The sequence below is a fragment of the Aulostomus chinensis genome, chromosome 16 (genome assembly GCF_037954235.1).
Source record: "Aulostomus chinensis isolate RoL2024-O1b breed Wild chromosome 16, RoL_Achi_v1.0, whole genome shotgun sequence".
Lineage (NCBI taxonomy): Eukaryota > Metazoa > Chordata > Actinopteri > Syngnathiformes > Aulostomidae > Aulostomus > Aulostomus chinensis.
The window spans coordinates 7,678,501-7,701,494 of record NC_141335.1 but is presented as its reverse complement, the minus strand read 5'-3'; the positions used below and the strand labels follow the sequence as shown (position 1 = coordinate 7,701,494).

The following is a 22,994-nucleotide window of genomic DNA, read 5'->3' as shown; positions in this document are numbered from 1 at the left end:
ATTTCTCACACACAGGTGTCAAAAGCGATGCTTTAATTCAGGCAGAGAGTCTCTGTGGATAAATACTGATGGTTATTTACTTCTCTTCTGTATCTACCTGTCTCTTTGACCATCAGTTTAGTTACTGTCCACATTGTCTCTTCTGTTTTTCGTCTCTTGAAGGTTTTGAAACCATGGAAACTATTATATCTTATAACTTTGATTGCTGTTGATTTGTATCCAACAATATCAAATGTGAGTTTTGGGGAAATCAAATGCGGACTCTGTGGAAGTGAGCTGTTCGCTGATGTATTATTCATTGAAAAAGGGAAAGGTTTACTGTGGTGGTGGTGGTGGTGGTGGTGGGGGGGGGGGGGGGGGGGGGGCAGGGTGGAACCGGAAGGAGGCTGGCAGATGAAAGAGCTTAGCTGTCTGGTGAATGAATAGTAAACTGAACGGCTGTAGTAAAGTAGTTGAACAGAATGGTGGACAGAAGAGGAACTTGGTTAAAAACTGGCACGAGGAAAATATTCAATTCGAACTTCAGCTCGAAAGAAGACCACCACTGAGCTTGACAAACTGGGGAACTGGTTCTTATACTGGTGCAGGCTGAACAGGTGAGGTGAATGAGAAGTTATCAGAAACACATAAATACAAAGATGGGAGGTGTAGCCCTGTCTGACAAACACGGGATAAAATGAAGCAACAAACTTTGAACACAAAACAATTGCACATCATTGCCTCATGTTTGTTGGCGGGTTCCATCTGTCATTGTAGTGTGTATGATTTTCTTTCCCCGCAGTAAAAGTATTAATCAAGGTTTTAGTGCAGGCTTTGTACTTGATCCTCGTGAACGTCTGGGATATTTATGAACGGCACTATCATCTGTTGGGTAGGGGCAGATGTTAAGATGTGAGTATTTGACAGATGGCCTGCACGGTTAACTGCCTTTCCTCAGTATGTGTGTCACTCAGTTGGAATCTTGTTTATTTGCAGTCCTCTGGTAGAGCTGTGCCTCAACCATATTCTGTCAGAAGCAAACTGTAGCAAAAAAATGCTTGGAAAGTATCAGAATTTTATTTTATACAGTGTCCAATGATTCAAATCATTTTTTAAACTTTAATGTCAGCTCAAACTCAGCAATTTAAGGTAACAATAAATGTTTTGTTTTTTTTCATCACTGTTACCAAACTGAGTAGTTTAAGCATCAGTCTGAAGTTTACTGTTGGGCTGTGACGATGTAGCAGCACAATTTTGCAAAAAATATACTTACTGACACAAGTTGTGTATTATTGTGAGCTCTTATGACAATTCCCTCATCTACCAATCATGCAATATTTAAGTAGGTGAATATTTTAATGTTTACTGATGTTGTAAACTTCACTGATGGACTTCTGCAAGACATTAGCAGTGCTTTTGCCTTATTGCTAGAATTTACTGATATAATATTTTCAAGCCATTGATTATTTTACTATGTTTGTATGGTTGCTCACCTAGCACACATGTCTCAAAATCTGTCAAAAAAAAATCAAAATAATCAATCAGTGCCAATGAGGTATAATGTACCACTCTAGATATGAATGAAGGTTCAGGGGACAGTGGGAGTAGTTCAAGCCCTTATTTGATTACGACCCATTGAACACAAGGATACACACTGTCACTACCCCTCCCTGGGGCAAAGAGGCTTTGGTCGCCCAGGCGGCACATGCTGACCTGATTTCCTGGTGAGAGTGTATTTCTGTGTGTCTACCAATGAGTTTATGAAGCAGATTAGGATAGTAGCATAGTCAGACACTTCTGTGGCAGCGGCGAGTCAGTCTCTCTAGACACGTGGGGTTATGCATGGGAATGTGGGGCATCGTGGTGCAGAGTAGGAGACCCACATTGTGACACAAACACCCCTTCCCCCACCCCTACAAAAGTTTAATGGATTATTGCTGCTGTGTCTGCCTTTGTGTCATTGTAGCAGTTGGTCAGTTGACCCATTCATACTTTGTATACTGTGGTGCAACAATACATCAGGCCTCTTAAAAACTGGTGAACATGGGATATTAGTTGAGGCGATAAGATGTGTTCCAATGCGGTCAATTTTTTTTGGGAAGTACTTTACTTACTTATGCACTTTCTTCTTCTAACATATCAGTTATCTGGAAGTCAAAACTTTTCAATTCATGATCTTCCGGCATAAGCCAGATGGGTGAAATATGCAGCTGCACCAACTGACACCTGCACACCTGTCACATTGCTGAACGGAACTGACGAAATTAACAATGAGTGAAAGGAAACAGCTCCGGTTTGTCCCTCCATTGAGTTAACATGCTGCACATCCTCCATTCACAATATCCTGGCCACCTTCCCAGTGCTGTTTTCCCTTTGTCCCACAGCCTTTGTATCCGTTGCCCATTCTGTTGTTGACCAAACATGTTGGTGCCATGTTCTCTTTTACCAGTGCCAGCTACAGGCCCTGTTTGGTATGATATTCTTTGAACTCTTTCATTTAATTCTCATAAACAATGTCTTGTTATTTTGACATTGGGAAATTATTTGTGAAACTAATCACAAGAAGAACATTTTTCTGTTTTCTCTACTAAAGTCAATTTAGTAGGTTTAAACTGTAAATAGTTTGGATTATTACCAACAATAAAGAGACATCCAATTTGGTATCAAAATGTGTTGTCATTAATCCATGTGCCAGTTGCATAAATAAAGGCACTTTACAGAGTGTGTGAGAGTATAAAGACAGACTTACCGTGACAAAGTCTCAAGTCACCTTGTAAGCCTGCCACATTAATCCCTAATGCTCGCCACTGTCAGCGATCTCTAAGAGGAAGACAGACATGCAACCACTGCAGCAGGTTGATGGGGCCTCCCCTAATATCATTACTACGCTGCTACTGCCACACCACAGATGATTTTAATATCATTAGAAATGATGACGGGCTAAAGTGCCTGTGCCTGTGTGTTTCTGAACGACATTTGACTTCCTGCAAAAAGCAGAAAGACAAATATGGTCCTTTGAAAATAAATTGGGAACTAATAGTCCAACCAATTGTGAATTGTGATGAGCTGCTAAGATAAAACAAGTTTTTATATTATCTTCTTCAATGACATTTTTTTTATCAATAGAATCAGCATACAAAATGGGTTTTCACTGCAAGGCAAATCCCACTCAAACCATCTTTCTTTTTTTGTCTTGCAGTTTTTCCCTCCTCCAGGCGTGTGAGTCCATGCTCCTCCATGACTTCGTTGGCATCTAATGGAAGATAAAGCACCCATAAGGTCTACCATGGTATCTAGACTGCCTAAGTTCGGTGGACGCTCACCGAATGGGGGCACTGGCCCCTCAACCAATGGTTCCACACAGCCAACTACCCCTACTCAAGATACTAAGACACCTCCTTCAGGTACACGCCCAAATGGTGTAGTTCGAGCCTCTTCTTTTTCCCTGAAATGGAAGAAAGATGAGGGACTACCCCCCTCCAGCCCTGCCACCTCCACCAGCCCTGGTGATGGTGCTGAAGATAAGGCTCTAAGACAGCTTCCCTCACTGGCAAAGGAGGTAAAAAGTGCTACTCCAGGGACACCCATAATGCGGAGGTCAGGCTCATTGATGGTGGCGGTCTCCAGCCCCAAGGCCATTCCCAAGCAATCCTTGAAGATGAGTCCTAAAGTTGGGACCAAACTCAGTCAAAGCCCACTCAATGGAACCACCAAAACAACCTCAAGTGTCTCTGGTGAGTCACGACTGGTGCAGCAAAGGTTAGGCTCCAGCTCTCCCAGAAGCAGCTCACAAGATAGCCTGTCTCGTTCCAGTGAAAGTCTAAAGACTTTAACGCTGGACAATATGGTGCGTTCAAACAGCTTCACTCACTTCAAGCAGATTCCCTCACCCTCAAGCCAACCTATGATACGGTCCTTCTCCTTTAACCGTGCTGTGGAGCTGGCCAAGCCCTTGGCCAACACCCAGCTCCGGCCTCCTAGGAGTAGTTTCCTCAAACCTCCCCAGCTTAGCAATGGAAGAGTAGGTTTGGGATTGGGAGGTCTGAATGGCAGCCGTAGTGGTACAGGAGGTCTTGGTGGAGGGATTGGTCCTCAGTACAGTAGGACTCTTCCAGCTACCTCCTCTCTACCCACCCTGTCAGTACCTTCAACACCCACTACCCCCAATGCTCTTAAAAAGGCACTGCTCCCCAGTTGTGTGATGACCAAGTCAGTGGGAAATGGTAGTGGATCTCTGAGCTACAGACTAGCCAGGTCTGGGCAGGCGAAGCAGCAAAAGCCTGTTTTTCCAGGTTGGATAAAAGATGATGTCAAACACCTAGCTGGCCCCGGAGGTGGAAGGCAATCAGGGTTAACAGTAGACATTGAGCCAAATGAAGAGGCTGAAAAAGCAAGCTCTCACAGTGACAGTGATGGAAGCTCTGGCATTGGAATAGGAAAAGGAGGAGGAAGCAGTATGCTGAAGCAGAGCTCTGGCCAGGCAGCAGGCGAGACACTGGAGGACATGTCGTTATCTTCTGCCTCATCTCTGGAGAGAGGCGACACTAGTGAAGAATTCCTAGATGATTTTGACAGCGTGGGTGATGTGTTCAGTGACATAGACCTGCGCGATTATAGGAAAACTGGCAGCACTACTGAAACCCACTTACACAACCTTCTCAGTGAAACCATTGACTGGCCCACTGTGGATCTGGCAGGTAAATTAAATCTGTTGTATTACTTAAGCAAATTCCTTTTTCTCATTTGACTCTGTTTTTATTTTAGCTATGTATTTTTTTCATCTTTCTCAGGACATACTGAAGAAAGTCCTATGCAGGACTCCCAGGGACCACTGATGTCATCACCATTGCGAGGTGATGCTTGCCAGGCTTCATCTTTTGAGTTATCACCCTCTAACAGCTCTGGTGGAACCTACATGTGGGATGAAGAGGGTCTTGAACCATTTGGAGGGCTTGGGACACACGCATGTGACAGCTACGATGACTCAGAGCTCAACAGCATGGTGCGTCCCTGTGTTCAATTGTGACGATCATAATCGTTTACACTGCATTTTCGGCCTCTTCCCGTTGCTGTTTTGAGTGTCAGAAACTTGTGTTTACACAGTGACAGAATTACGGCAATTCCTATGACCTTGATACATTTACTTTCTTTTCAAGTATGAGGTTTGTAACATTGCCAAATATTCGCTTTCGACCCGATAAGAATATACGCAAACCTTGTTACAGCCTCTGCTAACAAGTTATCCTGCTCTGCATTCTTCCTCGCAAATTGTGCTGTAGAATTTTTCTGACAGGAAAATATGGGTGGAGCAGAACCACAACCTCTTAGCTACGATACTAGTGCTGAAAATGTCAAAAAAATTTAATAAAAAATTTAGAGCATTTTCAGATTTAATGGACCTCAAGTTTGCAAATAAATAATGGGCTTTGTGACAAAGAATTGCGATCAATCCAAGGGCAAGAAGTTTTCCTAGTGTTTTAGTGAGAGATGCGGAACACATTTAATGGGAAGATGTATCCTTCCTGTAGATAAGTTTCCTCTAACACTTAAGACTGGAGAGTTGACCGAAGGACCATTGCTGACGGCTGCAAATACAAGTTTACAATATAGATTTTAAAAAAACAACAACTTACCGTCATTGACACAGCACATTACCATATACAGCAAATACACTTGGAAACCCTTGCAAATCCCCTGTGCTAATAATTAGAGTTTTAGCATGGGCTTACTTGAAGATATCCCACTCCATAGAATTAATGGTCAAAGAAAACAAATGATTGTCTTTGGTTTGTTGTTCTTCAGTTAGAAGATTTGAATGTGTTTGTCTACTGTCAGTGTGTGGTGAACAATTGAAAGGACTAGAAAGTATATATCAAATCAAATTCACCATGCTTGCAACTATGTCAAAAGGCTGGACTTTGCATCTCTATTTCTTGTTTAGTTAATTTAAGTAAATTTTAATTCTCTGATCCTATTACCAAGCACATTTGCCGCATTTGTAAGTTCCGTAATGCCTCAGAGTTACAACTCTTTATAGCATGGCACACTTGTCCATTCATCAATTCCAGCCCCCTCTCCCCCAGAGGAATGCTGACCACCAATTGTTTTTTAACAGCATTTCTGGTCTTTGGCTCTCTGTAAAGCACCTGATCTCAGGAATGCATAAAGAGCTTAAAAAGAGACGGATTAGAAATGGTATAATTGGCCTTGAGTCTTTACTACTTTTACCATGTGATGTTGACACAAATGTGGAGTCACTGAGAATGTAGTGTTCAGTCTTTTTAATCAGATATCATCTCAAGAGGGGCACTGAGTAGTCGATGAATCAGTCAGTCTTTTGACAAAATGTTATTCAGCATTTGTTATGTCAGTCATTGGTAATACATAAACAATGCCAAACATTTGTTGTAAATTTAAATTTCTTCAGGGAGTGTTTATCAAAAAGGAAGCCTCTCTTTTAAAGGAACAAGCTGAACACATTTTCACAGCCGGTATGGTTCTTCTCAAATGTCACCAATTTAAACTTTTCTTTGGCATAAAGGATAATCTATTGGCAAACTATGGGTAGACCACCTGTGGGTGTGGGAAAATATAATGTGCAGTTTTCGGTATGCTCTCTGGCATTTTACAGATGGAATACAAGTCATTATTGCTCACAGTGCTAAATTGATCTTTTGCCAAGAGTAACACAATTAGAAGAGAGATTGTGTGTGTGTGTGTGTGTGTGTGTGTGTGTTTGTTTGTGTGTGTGTGTGTGTTTGTATGTATGCGTGCATAGCAAGCAGTAACCATTAATGTCAGTGCAAGCATGTGTGCCTCTGCCATGTGTGTTTCACAAACAGTAATCCAGCATGTCTTAAAGAGTATGTATATGTAGATTAGTTCAGCTAGCATCATGTGGGGTGTTTGGCCTTCTGAAATTTTTCACATTTTTCACGAGTCTAAAGATTTTTTTTCATTCCATAACTGTGGACAGACAACAGTGACTCAGGCAACACTTGGTGTATTTCTCCATCTGGTGGTTAACTGAAAACTATGAATTATGCAAAGGCTTTTATATTATATTCCAAATAAAATCTCCACAAATTACATCATGTTCAGAGTGCAGCTAGACAGGTGAAGTTGTTGAGTCAGTTTGTTTTGTAAAGAAAAACAGACACAAGAGTACTAGTTTGTGTTGAAGTGGTGGATGTTTATCTGCTGTGAGTGTGACTGCAGGCTGGTATTGCATCAGTGCAGCAATGAACTGAAGGAGAAAAATGAAATCTGCTGAGATGAATGAATGCCTTTAGACTGAGTGTACCCTGACTGTGGAATATGAAAAAAGACAATGAAATGGCCGACCAAATAATCTGTATCATATATAGCTGTTTTGTTGCTCTCATCTGTTTGAGCAAGACTCATCGGAGGCACTGGCTTATGTTTAGTAGGTACAAATCAGATACAGAGAAAAAGGGAGCAGAGACTATCGTGTAGGGAAAGGTTTGCTTAGTGGGAGTTGGAGAGGAAAAAAGCGAAGGACCAGCAAGTGAAGGAGAGAATGAGACTTAGTGAGTGATGTCTGACACGTGAATCAGCTCGATTGAGAATCTGCCTTTGATATACGGCATTTAACTGAGCTATTTGATTAGAGGAAATGGGCTCACTTACTGTAATTGCATGCACATAGCTCTCTAGCTCTCTCCCCTTTCTTGTGATTTCTTTCCATCTGTTTCTGTCTCTTACTCATTCTTCCCTTGCTTACTGAGCAAATAGCTCCATGTAATAACCATAAGAAAAGCATGAACATAATCCATTTACAAAGCATGGTCTGTGTCCAGAAGTGATTCATGATTCATGGGTATTTATCTTACATAATCTATGTGGTCTGTAATGGCAATGTTGAGGCATCAAATCTGCTGTTTGCAGCTGCTTCTTAGCAGCTTGGGTTTGAGAAATACGGATAATCTGGCCCTCTTGTGATGAAAGCCACATGACAAGCCATTCCATCATGGCTCTAAGCTAATAAAAAGAAATGCAACTAGTCTTTATTGCATTTATGCCATTGACACTGTGTTTTTGTCTTGTTGGCATGAGACCATTGCAGGTTCACATTGCAGTGTTGTTGTCAGGCCACTTGGGGGCACTGTGCATCCTTAAGTCACCACAGTGTGTGTGTGTGTGTGTGTGTGTGTGTGTGTGTGTGTGTGTGTGTGTGTGTGTGTGTGTGTGTGTGAGAAATGCCCCTAGTTTGTGTGTACCAATGTTTTTTTTTCTAGCTGTATATGACTCTATCTGCATTCGTATGCCTCTGTGCAGAATCAAGGAGTGGGCTACCTGAGCTCATAATAACATTCCCATGATGCACCATGCAGCTTGGTACAGTAGCAGCTTTTAGAAAACTGGCATTGTTAAAGGGGGGGGGGGGGGCGCACTTCTCACGGTGACTGATAATGTTTTCCTGGCCTCAGCACAATTTTTCATACATTGAAGAAGCAGACCTGAGCACAATATATAGATAAACTGTTTTGAAGTTTGCGAGAATGCTTATTATATTTTGTCTTGTAAGTTGTCAACAGTCATGAATGTGTATTGTAAGAGTAAGAGCAGGGCCTGAAAAAGAAGGAGGCCATACACTGATGCTTTTCGGCTTGTTATAGCGAAGGGGGATGGACAGTTATTGGACACAATAATTCGTCCCTTGCCTTCTGCCCAGCTGTGTCTCATACTGAGCCCGGTCAAACAAAATTTGTGGGAAGTTCTAAGTTGTTGTTGTTTTTTTTCTCACAAAAATTTAAGTTCCGTTGAGTTTTGTTCCGTGTATCTTGGACTTTCTCTCATTAAAAGAAATACATTTTCCTTTCAGTAACACCCCAAAGGCTCTCTTCTCAGCTACCATTGAAAAACATTCGAATGTTTACCTTTTCCCTCTTGTTCTTCTGTCAGCGCCAATCCCTTTTCTCAGGTAGCTGTGTTTATTTGGCATTTTCTTCCCTCATCTCGGCAGTTTTTTTCATGTTTCACTTGATGAGGTTTTCCCCGCGTGCGCGCACACACACACACAGACACGCACACACACACACAGTTCTCCCTCTGCTTTTCAACCAGTTTCATGGTAGTTCTCTAATCCTTAAGTTTCTCCACTTGCCTCCTTTGCTGTCTCTTATCCCTGATTTATTTATTTTGCCTCTAATTTGAGGCTTTTGTGTAGCCAGGATGAGACAGGTCAAGTCATTAGTGTTGAAATGAGTGAGGTACTTAAGCCTTTTGTCTTCAGAGTGCTTAGCTATTTATGCAACATGCTGCCAGTGAACAGACCATGCAGTTGCATTGATGAGGCTCATAGCTCACCTTCTTTTGTTTGTCTTTATTTTGAATTGACAGCATCATCTTTTGGGGCTTCGAGTGGCTCTTTTACAGACTGACACTCACACTCCGACATAAGGCACAGATTTCTGCCTGTGACTGCAGTGGTCTGAGTCATTCCTGAGATGGTAGCCTTTACTGACCACAGCTGGGCCTGCTGTTTTACAGATCACTGTCATGCTGCTTTCTATCACCATTTTGTCTCTCAACTGTCTCACGCTCATTGAAGAACTTAAACTGCAACAACATAGTAGTGGAATGGCAAAATAAAAGCAAGCCCACTTTTGCTGAGTTTGTAATCAGCTTATTGATTGAAGATTTTACTTGAAGCCACAGTTGGCCTTGATACCTGTGCGAAGGTTCTCACAGATTCTGATACCTGATACAAGTGCTGATGAGACACCACTATGTTAAAAAGAAAAAAAAAATATATAAATGTGTACTTGTTTAAAAACCGTACAATGTGTACTTCATGGAAGTGGTATGGTTTCATCATTGTTGTGTGATCTGGCTGAGATTATCACACACATACATTAACAGAATGAAGCCTTTAAGACTTCAATTTATCATCCAAATTACAGACTTCACACTACTTTATTGGTTGGATTTTACCATCTAAAATATCACCTCATTGTTATTCTGCTAGCTCTGTCTGGCTAATGTTACTTATCAATAAATTCCTCTTTTCTGTTCTAAACAGTAGCTGCCAGTGGAAGTGCAGCACAACTTCCTGTGTTGGCTCCACTACTGTTTTAGAGTGGAGAAAATAATTGATTTCCTGTGTGTAATATCAGCCAGAGAGGAAGTAGCGGGACTCAGGGCCTAATAAATTATGTGTTGTATGATCAGTACACAGACTCTCACACTCACTTATTCAGATCCCACACGTTTATCCAGTATGGGAGGCATTTCCAATATTGGTATTTGAACCAGAACTGAATGAGAACATTGTGACTTATTTATTTTAATTCTTTAGAGAAGTCTCAGTTTCCTTTTTGATAATATTAAGAAATAAAAAACCCAAATATATTTGTGGATAAAGTCTAAAAGCCAGCAAGTTAATGAGTAAAAGAAAGTTTTGGAAAACATAGATGGCAGATTAAACTTTTTATCATGCATAATAATAATAATATATCAAATTTATGTAACACTTAGCACTCAGAGCCATTTTACACAATTATGGAAGCCCAAAATACTCTAAACTTTCTGAAGTAAAGAAGGGGGTACACAGTACGGTTCCACACCCACATTTGGTCTTGGAGAACCAACCATTTGTTTAATAGAACCAAATCTCTCTCCTCTCTCAAGCTGATGACAAACTGTGAGCTGAGACTTTTGCCACACACATAATAACTCAAATCACTCCTGGGGCTTAATGGGAAGGTGTAGACACAGTTTGAGGACACATTGCTGCTAGTCAGTGTGTCACTGGTGTACGGAGAAACACACTGAAGAACCATCAGGCTGCTAGTTTCACAGATAACTGGTCTAAATGGAGCCAAGGAAAAATGCACTTCTATCAGCAATGTACTTTATCTCAGTAGTGTAGTTGTGGTGCCATTTTATCGCTGTCGTGCTACAGAAATATGTGGAGCAGTTTGTTCCTGACAAAGATATCATTGCTCTGAGTGAAACTGCTCTGCTTAAATACATGTATTCTTCTTCTTCATGTAATTTTTTTTTAACTGTATTAGCAAAATCTTTTATATTTAGAGAGATAAGAGCAATAGGGTGAAAGGGAAAAGACTGACAGGAAGAAGAGGGAAGGGAAGATGAGATTGGTTGATACTCACACGCAAAGATTCCAGCCACTTCTCACTTGACAGTGTTTGGAGGACTGTCTTTTTTGTTTATTCCATTTCCTTCGGTATTCTTCATTCATTAAATCTGAAACCTTGAGTACCAGTCAGTTATCATGCAACACATGAGATTTTCCATAATGAGTAATTTTATGCTTGTGTCTTCTTGTCAAAGCCCTGTCAATTTACTTTCATGAGGCACAAAATTGCCTTGAAAAAATAATGCTTTGAACTATTGATTCGTTTCCTTTGCTTTTGGGCATGCTTTGAATTATTCTGTTGACAGGCAGTGTAGCGTTCAGACTAACCGCATATTTTGAGGTTGTCATAAGATGTGCTTTTGTCACTTTTTTTTTTCCAAACATTTGTTTCATCAGTCATAATTGAGCGTGTTTTTTTTCCCCACAAGCCCGTTCCATTAATCATCCTCATCCCGTTGTGTCGATGGAGGAGTGAGAGAATTATGTGAAACAGTAGAAAGTTACGGTAGCGCTTCATAAGATATTATTGATATGATAAGAGTCATCAAGAATCATTCAAGAAAAAAAGGAACTTAACAAATGTTGCAAAGGCATTACAAACACAGTCAATCCTTTAGTGTTTCGTCTTCCACATGTGAGACAATAAAATAAATGTTTTTGGTTTACTTCCTATATTTGTTTTTTTTAGTCAATTGGACCTCGCTAGAGTTCGAATGAGCCCCTGCACCAGCCTGAATGAACTGGACCATGTGCTGAAATGCACCAGGATTTATTTAGTGGACCAAAGAGCTGAGTGTAAAAGCAGCTTTTTACTCTGATGCATAGTAACATAAAGCTGCTCTGCCAGATTGATTAGGCAAAGACTGCATCTCAACATATATGTAAATTTCTGTTTTCTCTTGTATCCACTCAGGGTTACATGCATCTAGCCTCTGATGTCTAATATTTGTCTCCCAGCAGTTGGTTTTCCAGAGCCAAATCCCTTTTGTCTCAAGGCAAAATGCTATAATGACTCTAATGTCCCCATAATGTGCCTGTAATGTGTTTCTAATGCTGTCTGATGCCTTAAAACAGAGTGAGAATTACATGTGATTTTTTTTTTTTTTTTTTTTTTGCGGTTCCCAGGATATATTGAATAACCTGGACCCTCCCAGCACCGGAGAGTTGGATGATGATGACCTTATGCTGGACGTTGACCTCCCAGAGGATGGCTTGCATGGTCAGTATACAACTAAACACAGATACACATCTCATGTGCTGCAATTCCCACACAAGATTTAAATTCGCAAAGCTTTCTGCCGCCGTGTCAGAACCTTTAGTCACATCAGCTGGCCCGTTGTTTTCTATAAATGGACACCTCCGGTGAAACTGATGTGATCATAATGGTAAATGAATGCATAACCAATGACTGCACTTACTTTTTCCAGCAATATCCTTCCATGATATATTTATTATGTGGAATAAAATGGTTTGAATAAACTGAACCCTTCATTGCCTTGGGTGAAAATTTGAATGTGCAACATCCATTAAAACCTCTTAAAGGACATCATGTTGCTTGTTATGTGTCGTTATTATTTGGTATCTTAAATCTATTTCATATACTATGTATATATACTATGTATCCAGCTTTGAATGACAGCTGAATTAGCAGAGTATTCCATCAGCTGTCTGTCTGTGCTGATATGAACAGAAAAAAAATACACATTTGCACATTGAACTTAAACAACCAGAGTGTGATTGCCTGGCTGATTAGTTAAATTGCATACTATTTTTTGTGACATCACTCACCCCACTGGGGATATCTTATCTAATGTAATCTCTGCCGTTGAATTTTTTCTTTCTCTCATTTTCACTTTGTAAATTTAATCAAGTACCAATCTCATTAAAACTGAGTAAAATAGTAATGGGTTTCATGTGTTAAGTAATGAGGTCACGGTAATAGTGTTGACGTTATTATAGATTCATCAGATAGCGCACATGCGCGCGTGTGTCACATATATTAGAGGAGGACTGGTTAAGAAATACTGACCTCATCTGTCATGAATTCTACCAAGTGAATTTTTCCTTTTCGGTCCTGCAGCTAGTCAGATTCCTGGCAGTTGTGCTGAATTACTTAGTTTGATGTGGAATGTCTCTGACACTGACTAGCTCAGTGTGTGTAACAAGGCTTCCTTCAGCACCACAGAATGCAATAGACAGAGGTCACTTATGCTGCTGTGAGATACTTTGTGCAGACCCAGGCTTATATACTTGTGGTCAAGTCGTACACACACAAACACAGTTTGTTGTTTATTAGGTACATCATTCTGTAATGCAACAACCATGTAAGAAATCTCATGAAGGATTACCTGTTGAAATGATTCCAAAGAGGCATTAATTCAGCTTTATGGCTGTTACAATGTCATGCTCTTAATTTGTATTGTGTTACTCCGAATGCCCAAAAGGATATTAACTTGAGCCACCGAAATGACCTTAAAAATCAATCAGCATCTCTTAAACAGTTCCGAGAAAACCTGGAAAATTAAAGGGCACTCGCAGAGTGCTTGCCTCTACCAAGGGGATAACATGCCATCAGTTCCGGATCCAAATCTGTTCCTCAACCTAGTTTCTATCATCCTACTAAATCTGATCATTTCCATCCTCAAGTTTTTGTGGATGAGGATGATCATGTTACCTCCTAAGTGGCAGCAGCAATTTTCATGATGGTATGATTCCTTTCATGGCTGCTGCATGAGTGTTACTGTAGGCAGCAGCCAGTTTTCCTCAGCCGATATCGTTCTTCTTCATGTCTGTAAACAGTGACACACTTGTTTTTAGAAGAAGGAGACAGAGGGAGAGAGAGGGGGGCAGAGGAATGTTCACGCCAAAAGAATGTGAATGCCGGTGTCGTTCCCTTCCTACTCCTTTTTGGGAAGGGTTCATATTTATAGCTCCCTGTCTCATGGCTAGTTCCTGTGTCATGGGAGGGAGTGAAAGCCTAAGAGTCCAGTTAGACCAAGCCCACAAGGCAGGCCCTGAGACATGGATATGGAAGGGTGTTTTGACTGCATAGTCTCACGCCAAACAGGAAGAGAGGAGGAGGAGGAGGAAAAAAAAAGGGGGTCCTCGTGTAACATTTTCATCCAGCTGTCAGGTCCCGTGCTGTGAGAGGCCCCAGATTTTCCCCCTTTGATTGCCTCAGCTGGTGACTTCCTAGCTTGGACACAAACCAAGTTGCTCTCTTAACACCACCATAGTCATCTCTCCCCAGCTCCAGTTCCTAGGGAGTTCCCAGAAAAACAAGCTTGACAACAAAGTCCGGGCCAGGCAGGGCGGGAGCAGAGATTGACTCTCTCTCTTTCTGTCCCTTTAACTGCTCTCCCAGCTGAGTGGACAAGGAGTCTTTTTTTTTTTTTTTTCTTTTTCCCAGAGTTTGTCCGCTTTCATGGATTTTACCCCAGTTGGAATATATTACCACTGTAGGACACTACTTCCATGATGACTTTTTCAGATTTGAAAAAGTAGTTATCTGGAATTTGCAAGTTGCCTCAAGTATCCTGGAATGTAACAGTTCAGTATGACACCGGCAGTCTGCTCCTGTGCTACGTGGTGACATTCAGGGTAAAGGAATTTAACCATCAGTGCTTGCATCAGATCTTTCAGCCTGCTGGTATTTCTCTATCTTTTTGTCTCTTTCTCCCTCTCTCTGTCTCTAAAGACTATCTGGCATATAGAAAGTAAAGGGTCTTTTTGATTTCCTGGGGGGGTTCGTGCTCTGGTATTTGTCAATTTAGTTGTGGTCATGGTTCATTTCTCAGCTATATGCTGTTTGAGTGTCGCCAAATACTTTGTCCTTTTACCTCCTTGAAAATTAAACGACTCGTTGTGTGTGTGTGTGTGTGTGTGTGTGTGTGTCTGTGTATGTTTGCATTCGATGGTGCAGATAGAGAGAAATAGAGGGTGATGGATCAGATCCTGATTTATATTCAGATATTCGAGAAAAGAGTGTTTGAAATATGCACAATACTTTTCATCACAAGAAGGTCTGAAAAATTGGCTGATACGGTGCATTTTTTCCTAAGATTGCTGGTGTGTACCTCGTGTGTAGCTTGAATAAAAATCAGAGACCAAATTCTCACCTTTGCTGCATGAACACGTTTCAACAAACAACAGCAGTAAAGGTGGTTTTCTTGAACCTTTATTTCCTGCGTATAAATTGCATCCACAAAATAAAAAAAAATCAGCTTTGCAAATGTACTCTTGCTCATTGTACTCCAATCTTTCTTTTTTAGACATTGATAGGATGTCTCACGTTGAGCGCTCAGAGAGGGCCCGTCGACAGGGACAGCGCCGCAAGCATCTTCGCTGGAGTGGACCGGACCACTTTCACAATGATAGCAGGTTTATTGTGCTTAAAAGATTTCCAATTTCCAAAGATTTTCAAAAACATAAATAAAAGTAAGATGCTTTACCCATAAAGTGTGTTTAGCCTGTCAAGCACTCATGTCTTGATTGCTCTATTCAGCTACCTGTAACAACCATAAAACTGCCCAAAATGTCAGTGAACGAACTTTAAAACACATTGTTCGGAATCATTCATGTCAAGATTGTAGATTACTTGCTATACAGCAGGATGAAAAACCCCTTGATAACACTCGACCATACGTTTGAGTAAAAAGATGTTTTGTGCAGATTTGCTGTTGGTAGTAGTTGGCAGTCAGTATTGCCAGCAGCTTCAAGTTAAATATACAGTATATACCTGTTGTTTTCTGACTTTTGGAGTCACAGTTGAGTCATACAAGGAGGAAAAATGTCTTTGTGAGCTCCAGAAACCTATTTGTGACTACTTGAAATGCACTTTTTAGTTGAAGTATCTCTTTAAACATATAAATGCTTCATGACACACTGTCTGTGATTGCCTTTCTTTCTGACTTCTGTCCAACTCTCTTTGTCAGGGCTCAATACTTCCAGCACTATGATGGTCTCAAGACTTCAAGGATGTCCTCACAACCCGTCCCCTCTGAGAGCAGGCAGCACGCGGCAACGCTGGATGAACTCACGCTTGAACACATGACAGAGGACTGCAGCTTGCTCAAGAACCAGTTGTTGAGGCTCAAATCCTTACTACAGGTTTGACCCAAAGAAAGCTGTCAATGAATTTGTCAATTTGTTATCATGTGCCATGCCTCCTCTCTGTGTTGCAAGGGGATTTGTCTGTATGCTGGCATTTGTGCTTGTGTGTGTTTATTTGTGCTCCTGAGAAACTGATCATTTAATGAATCCATCTGTCTTTGAGAAAGCCATTCAGTTGAAAGAAGGGATAGTGACAGGAAAGAGGAAGAATACAATGAAGATGTCAGCTGTAAAAATGTCTACTTGCATCAAAGATGAAAGAACAAAACCCACACTGTATCAAAACACACAACGCCAATCGAAACACACGGCCCCTCGTGCTGAACATTCTGGAAAACAACATTATCTTGAATGCCTTGACTCAATTTACCCTCTGCAGCACAAAAAATGATATTTTTATGTGTGCACTGTAATATAAAGGTCTCCTTCACATGTGCTCATTGTGCTCTCCATTGATATAAAAGGCTTTGACTGTGTAGCAGCAAGAGGTTAGACAGTGTATGTTTGTGCATTAGTAACTCTGTCCTAAATGCTCTTTTATTGATGCAGATGGCCCATTGATGTTTCCATTAAATGTCAGATATCTAGTTTAACACACGCTCTACCTATGACGAACATGTGTAATTTAATGCTGCTTTATTTTTGCGAGATGCCTGAAGAAATATTCATTAACAGAAAACAATAACTCCTTACATTTCCACTGTTAATTTTTAGCAAAACTCCCACATATTTGTTATAACCTTCAAATTTGGAGATTTACTTTTTTTTTTTTTTCATCCAATCCTGGTGCAAATCTGACATTGTCGAAGAACATCAAATGATGAAGCTGTAATTGGGAAAACAATCAATGAAAGTAGCATGTGTAGTGTAATGTTGCACTGAAAGACAAAATGAAATCTGGACCCACTTTGGGAAAAACATAAACAAGTGCTGGATTCATTCATTTAGCAGCTTTCATAGGGAGGACATTTGTTCTACTCAGTGAAATAGATGTATTGACTGCTGAAAAACATACTTAGCAACTTTGCCTCAGGTATCCAGCACCGGTGGCTGACAGTTCAGGGTCAGGAAAAGTATATGTGCTAAGGAGTAAAAATATTCCAACTTGCAGCGAAACGTAGCTCTTGAGGCATGCCTAAGGCAATTATCATTGATCGTGCTCACTGTGTGCTTGTGTGTATAATTGTGTGTGTTTGTTTGTTTCCAGCTTGAGGATACAGACTTGCCAGCAGATGTTGCTGAGGAGATTGAAGACAAAACCAATACCGCATCACAGGTAAGAAAGTTTTCATCAGGTTTGGAGTGTGATTGATTGGAGATCTTGTATTTGTATTTTTTTTTCTCCTTTTTGAGGCAGAGTGTTACACTCACAGAAAACTGAATGTGTGTGTGTGTGTGTGTGTGTGTGTGTGTGTGCGTGTGTGTGTGCGTGTGTGTGTGTGCGCGTGTGTGTGTGTGTGTGTTTGCAGTTGGAGGAGCTGATTAAGGAAGTGCAGGTTCTCAGAGATGAACTGAGGAGTCGAGACAAGACCATTGTTCAACTCACATTGCAGTGTCAACAGCTTCAACATCATCAGCGGGAGCAAATGGTGAGACTGAAAACAGCGAAAAATTAAAAATACCAGATAAACTTTCCCACTGCCTTATTTTTGGAACTCTTCCAGAACTGTGTATGTATGTCTGTATGGTATGTGAGGTATGACTGCTGTTGATGTGGGATCTTTCCTGAGATACGATGATATTAGATCACGAAAGACTAGAATATGTCCAGTGCCTACTGTTGCTGCAATATGTCGTTCCAGAATTCCATTGCAGATAAAAGATGTATTTGAAGACATTTTACACATATTTTAGAAGGAGGGTGCATGTTAAGGACTAATGGACAGTATGTGTGTATTTTTTGCATATTTATGAGCGAAATTAGCAGTAATGATACATGGGGGACTTCGTGTGCACAGCAATTTTGCAGGGGAGCTGCTGTCACTAGTTTAACCAATGATACATTTCTCAGCATCATACCTGAGGTCTCCCTGTTTTCTGAATCTAAAAATAGCTTTGGAGTAGCAAACTATTTTCATTGATTAAGCAATCTGAAATCTAATACAATCTTTCATTCTTTTTTCTTTTAATGGTAAAAAAAAAGGAAATTAATAGGTTGTAGTGTTTGCAAATATTCCTAGAGATCAAAAGAAAAAATCGTCATCCCATCATTAAAAAAAATGGTGATATGATATTTTTGTAGTATTGTCTGACCTTTCCCATAGGAAACAGACATACAATCAGTGTTGTATACACAGATAAGAGAGCAATAGCAAAAAAGAGGCTGAATGTTCTTGTTGGATATATTATCATGGAAAATGTAGATAAAACCTTGGAAGAACTATTACGACATAGCAAGACATTATCACACAAATCAAAGAGTCAGTATACAATACCTGAGTTTCCATGTCTTCAAAAGAAGACGTAGATGCTTTTATAAAGAGATGCTGTCAAGGAGCTGTATCAACTGTAGGGCAAACAGTGGCGCTGTCTCTATGACACAAAGACTTGAAATGAAGTATACATTTTGAGTCTGGATAGTTACAACTCGGGTAACCTGTATCACTGACTGAAGGAAAATGATCAAGGCTTTATAATGACAGCATGATGTGTGGAATATGAATCAATCTTCGCATTGATGCATTAAACACATTTTCACTCCTTCATTCCAGCTTCCTCACTTAGGTTTACTCATTATTTTCATGTAGGGTGACCGTGTATCTTCTCATCTAGCAGGTCACCTCCTTGACACCAATTGTCTTCATAGATATTAGATAGTTTGGCATATCTTGGAACAAATAGTCACTTTCATTATCCTTTGTTCGCATCAGTTCCTCTTTTATCAGATGTTAGAAAGGAAGGGTGTGAAAAAAAACAGGCCACGGAAATAATTGTCTTCAAATATAATCAGTGTGTATTTGGAATGATGTTGAGGACAGAGTGTGGTAGGCTAGGGAGGCATGTTGAGCTGCTGAGTGAATCACCCTACTATTTTAATCATTTTCACTTATTTCAAGAGGTCAGTATGGACATTTACTGACTCCTGCTTCTTTAAATGTTCATTCTTTTTTGATTCTTTTATCCTTCGTGGATGGATGATTGCGGACTGTTGGCCGAGATTCTAATCTCAATTTGTCAACACATTTAAGTATTAAATAAATCATCAGAATAACTGATAATGATCTTTGCATGAACACATCCATCCTTCAGATCTCTTGTTGGATCAATAGATACTGTAGCATCCTTTCTCACCCTGTTCCTGGACTCCTACATGCACTTAAATGAGTGTGTCTTGCTTACGACTGCCTTACCAATAACCCCCTTCCTGTTTGCTTTTAGCTGGATCCATCTCTTCTCTAACATTCATTAGTGTCTTGAACAGGCTCCCTTGTTAGCCAAACAACTATAGGCCTGCCTGACATTATTCAAATCCCCGCTGTATCTAGAAATACCAAAATGTCAAAGCATGGCCTGTTCGCTTCCCTCTCTCCCTATTGCATACAATCCTTCCAATTAGAGTTAGCACCTACACAGCGGGCTCCCAGTCCAGCACAATATTGTTGCACCCTCACCCCGAAGAATCATCGAGAGCGAGAATAAGATAGGACATATTTTCAGTTTTGAGTGTGGAGGCTGAAAGAGTGATTATAGAAAGAGAGCGTATGTTGTGATAAATAGATGAGAATATAACAGGAACACGTGGAATGTATGTGCTCCGCTGACTCTATGACGAAATACCGTATTAGAGGAATGCTCATTCTCCTGGCTTCTGGTATCACAGCAGTTCAAGATTTGACAATAACAAAGCCAAAAAACAAAGAGATAAGGCTCAGACAAAGTTACTGCAGCTACTCAACAAAAATGTGAACGTTTGGCGAGAGTGTGCCAGTCATCGGGTTCATGTGACATTTAAGAGACAAACGCTAAAGGCTACAGGATTAGCTGCTTGACCTTAAAATTGGTTAAGAGGTAATATTAAAGTTCAAAAAGAAGAAGGTACAGGTAAAGAGGGGAACCGAAGCGTAAACTGCTAGGAGAGAGACAGGGAGGGGGATGCAGTTGACTGAACTAAACATAATGCCATAGTGAAAAAAAACAATAGACATTGTGTGTGGCAGGCAGAAATTCTGTCGCAGAGCACAGTGAAGTACAGTAAAGAGTGTGTGTGGAGTGCTGAGGGGAGAGAATGAAGTAACGGGTGACAGAAAAGTGGAGCTATTAATGATTAAAAAAACTGATTTCTCAGTTGCACTTGACAGGAGGCAGTTTTGGATACTGTTTCCATCCCTGTTGAGGCACTCTGCTCACACTTGTTCTTGTTTGAGCTGCTTTAAAAAATTTTTTTTTTTTTTTTTACCAAAGCTGGCCAACCCCCCCCCCCCCCAAAAAAAACCCATTTCTTTCAGGTTTCACCATAGTCTTCCCAACCAAGTAAGAGTTTATTTACTTGCAAGAGACAATGGTAGATTTATTATTCAATTCTTACAACCTCCCTACAAAAAAGGATGGATGATTTGTTTGTCATTTGTTTTTTTAATGCTATATTTCAATATTGTATGGAGGTGAGTTTAATAAGTCACAAGCTAGAATTTTTTGTTGCTGAGGTTTAAGCAGATGAAAAAGAAGAGCTGCACTTATTGCAGTATTCTAAATGATCCATGTGAATTATTTTTGCCGTTTACAATGTGGGCTTCATTATCCCTAATTTGTCCATCATGCTCATCCACTCTAATGAGCTTGGTATCACTTTGCAGTGTGATTACATGCAACATTACAATGATCCGGACTGAAAATCAGTAAAAATAAAAAATAACTCTGTTCTTTGCTTCATTTGCAAGCTGTCATTCTCATTTCTTTCATTCATTCATTGCCTTCACAGTCAGCTCAACGAAGACAGGTTAGGTGTCAGTGCCACCACCAGAGGGCTCCCTCCTCCACCTCCTCCTCCTCCTCCCCCTCGTTACGTCAGACTGACAGACAGACGGACAAACGAATGCAGCAGCATAATGACAAGGCCACTCAGACGTACTGGAGACCACCAAGCCATGCTGTGAGTTCGGATATTAACAATACCCACAATAGCACTCCTGACATGTTCACATATGTTTTGCACAGAAACATCTCTGACACTTCTAGAATGAAATGTGCACCTTTAGGGAGGCGGTTCAATTATGAATATTTTGCTGCTGGTACACTCTTGTGGTTGCTGCTCTTCCAGGGATCTGCCTACGTCCTTACTTTGTGATAATGCAATGTTTTACATGTAACATTACATTGTAATGTGATAACAAAAAACACACAAAACATTAAACAAGCACCTGAAATACAGCAGTCTGCATCCCAAATCTAAAATATGGTCTGTTTCATACCAGTGAAGCACAGACGGACTCCTCAACACAATCAACTCACTTGTATTTTATCCAATATTCTCTCCATTTACCACCCCTGTTCAATATCGCCAAACAAAAGATTCTGCTCACCTAAAACTCCAAATAATATTATATCAGAAATCTTCAAAAGATATCCTGCATTCTCAATTAAAACAATCCATTTTTAACAATGGAGTGGAGTGTGTTACTCTGTTTTGTTTCATTTGTAATTTCTTTACTTCATTCAGTGCAGCACTAGAGCATACAGCAGGTCAGTAGTGGAGATGTAGCAATATTAAAACATTAATCATTCGGGAGAGTCTGGATTGTCAAAAACGTTGCACATGGTCTCATATCAGAAATGCCACCTCCCATCATTAAACAGTAATGGACTGCACTGCTTAACATTTACATTTCAGATACACTGGTGATCTAATGCATGTGTTAGTATGTTGCTGAGTCACTCCACTTAATTTCGCCTGCCAGCATCCCATTCCCCTGCTGCCTGTCTGGGGCTAGCCATATCGGAATTGATGACTGCACCATGTCCTCTCTATGGAGCACAGTTTATTAGGCTGTCAGCAGGCTTGTCACTCTGTCTCACAGAGATCGCACACTGAACAGGGAGTTGTGAAGCTGCTGTTGATGTTGGAGTGAAGGAAAAAACAGGAAGATGAAGGGTTGGGTGAGATGAAGAGCGCGAGAGAGAAAGAGAGAGCACTCAGGATGAGGAAGTGCTCTGGTGGGAAATGGATAGATGGATACAGTGTTTTCAGCACCATGCTATGGTAGCATGCTGCGTGGCAACCAAATATTGATTCAGTAGTTCAATAGCAGACGTGCCACAGGTAGGGTGCCAAGTACACAGTCCGCTAATTGACCTGCTCACACACACTAACACACACAAACACACAAAGACCCACAGGTAAGGACAAAAAAAAGCCCCTTTGATGTAGCATGTGCACAGGCGCATACAAAGAAGCACAGAGGGACAAAACAAGCAAGCTCCCTAACCACAGCTGGGTCCCTGCTTACCACAAGAGCATGTGGTTTTCACAGTTGCCACGGCAACCTCCAAAGCAAGGTTAGTTATTCTCATTGGGAATCATCCTCATGGTAGCAACATCTATCTGTGACCTGTTATACCTGGTGGATAAAAACACTTCTGATATAATAAGAGTTTGCGCTTTTCTCTTGTGTCTTTGTTCTCCTGCTTCTAGATATTTGTTCCTTACCGCTCTCAATTTTTAAAAATCTACTTTAATTTATGTCTGCATTAAAAAGTCATCACTAGAGCAGAGTGTGGAGGGCATGAAATTGCTGTAAAAGGTTGTTTTTCTTGTTTGTTTATTTTTTTCCTTTTTAAACAC

General features: G+C 40.6%; 1 protein-coding gene across 6 annotated transcripts in view; it reads left to right on the top strand.

Moving 5' to 3' along the window:
• The window catches only part of ccser2a (coiled-coil serine-rich protein 2a), a 47,291-nt gene that overhangs the window by 9,357 nt on the left and 14,940 nt on the right, over positions 1–22,994 (top strand). For all 6 annotated transcript variants that reach the window (XM_086179853.1, XM_086179855.1, XM_086179852.1 and 3 more), the window contains 8 exons: positions 3,179–4,676; positions 4,770–4,981; positions 12,230–12,323; positions 15,376–15,484; positions 16,039–16,213; positions 17,424–17,492; positions 17,686–17,805; positions 21,135–21,305. In XM_086179853.1, coding sequence (XP_086035979.1) covers positions 3,236–4,676; positions 4,770–4,981; positions 12,230–12,323; positions 15,376–15,484; positions 16,039–16,213; positions 17,424–17,492; positions 17,686–17,805; positions 21,135–21,305 — 2,391 coding nt within the window. In that variant the 5' untranslated portion in view covers positions 3,179–3,235. The remainder of the gene's footprint in view (positions 1–3,178; positions 4,677–4,769; positions 4,982–12,229; positions 12,324–15,375; positions 15,485–16,038; positions 16,214–17,423; positions 17,493–17,685; positions 17,806–21,134; positions 21,306–22,994) is intronic.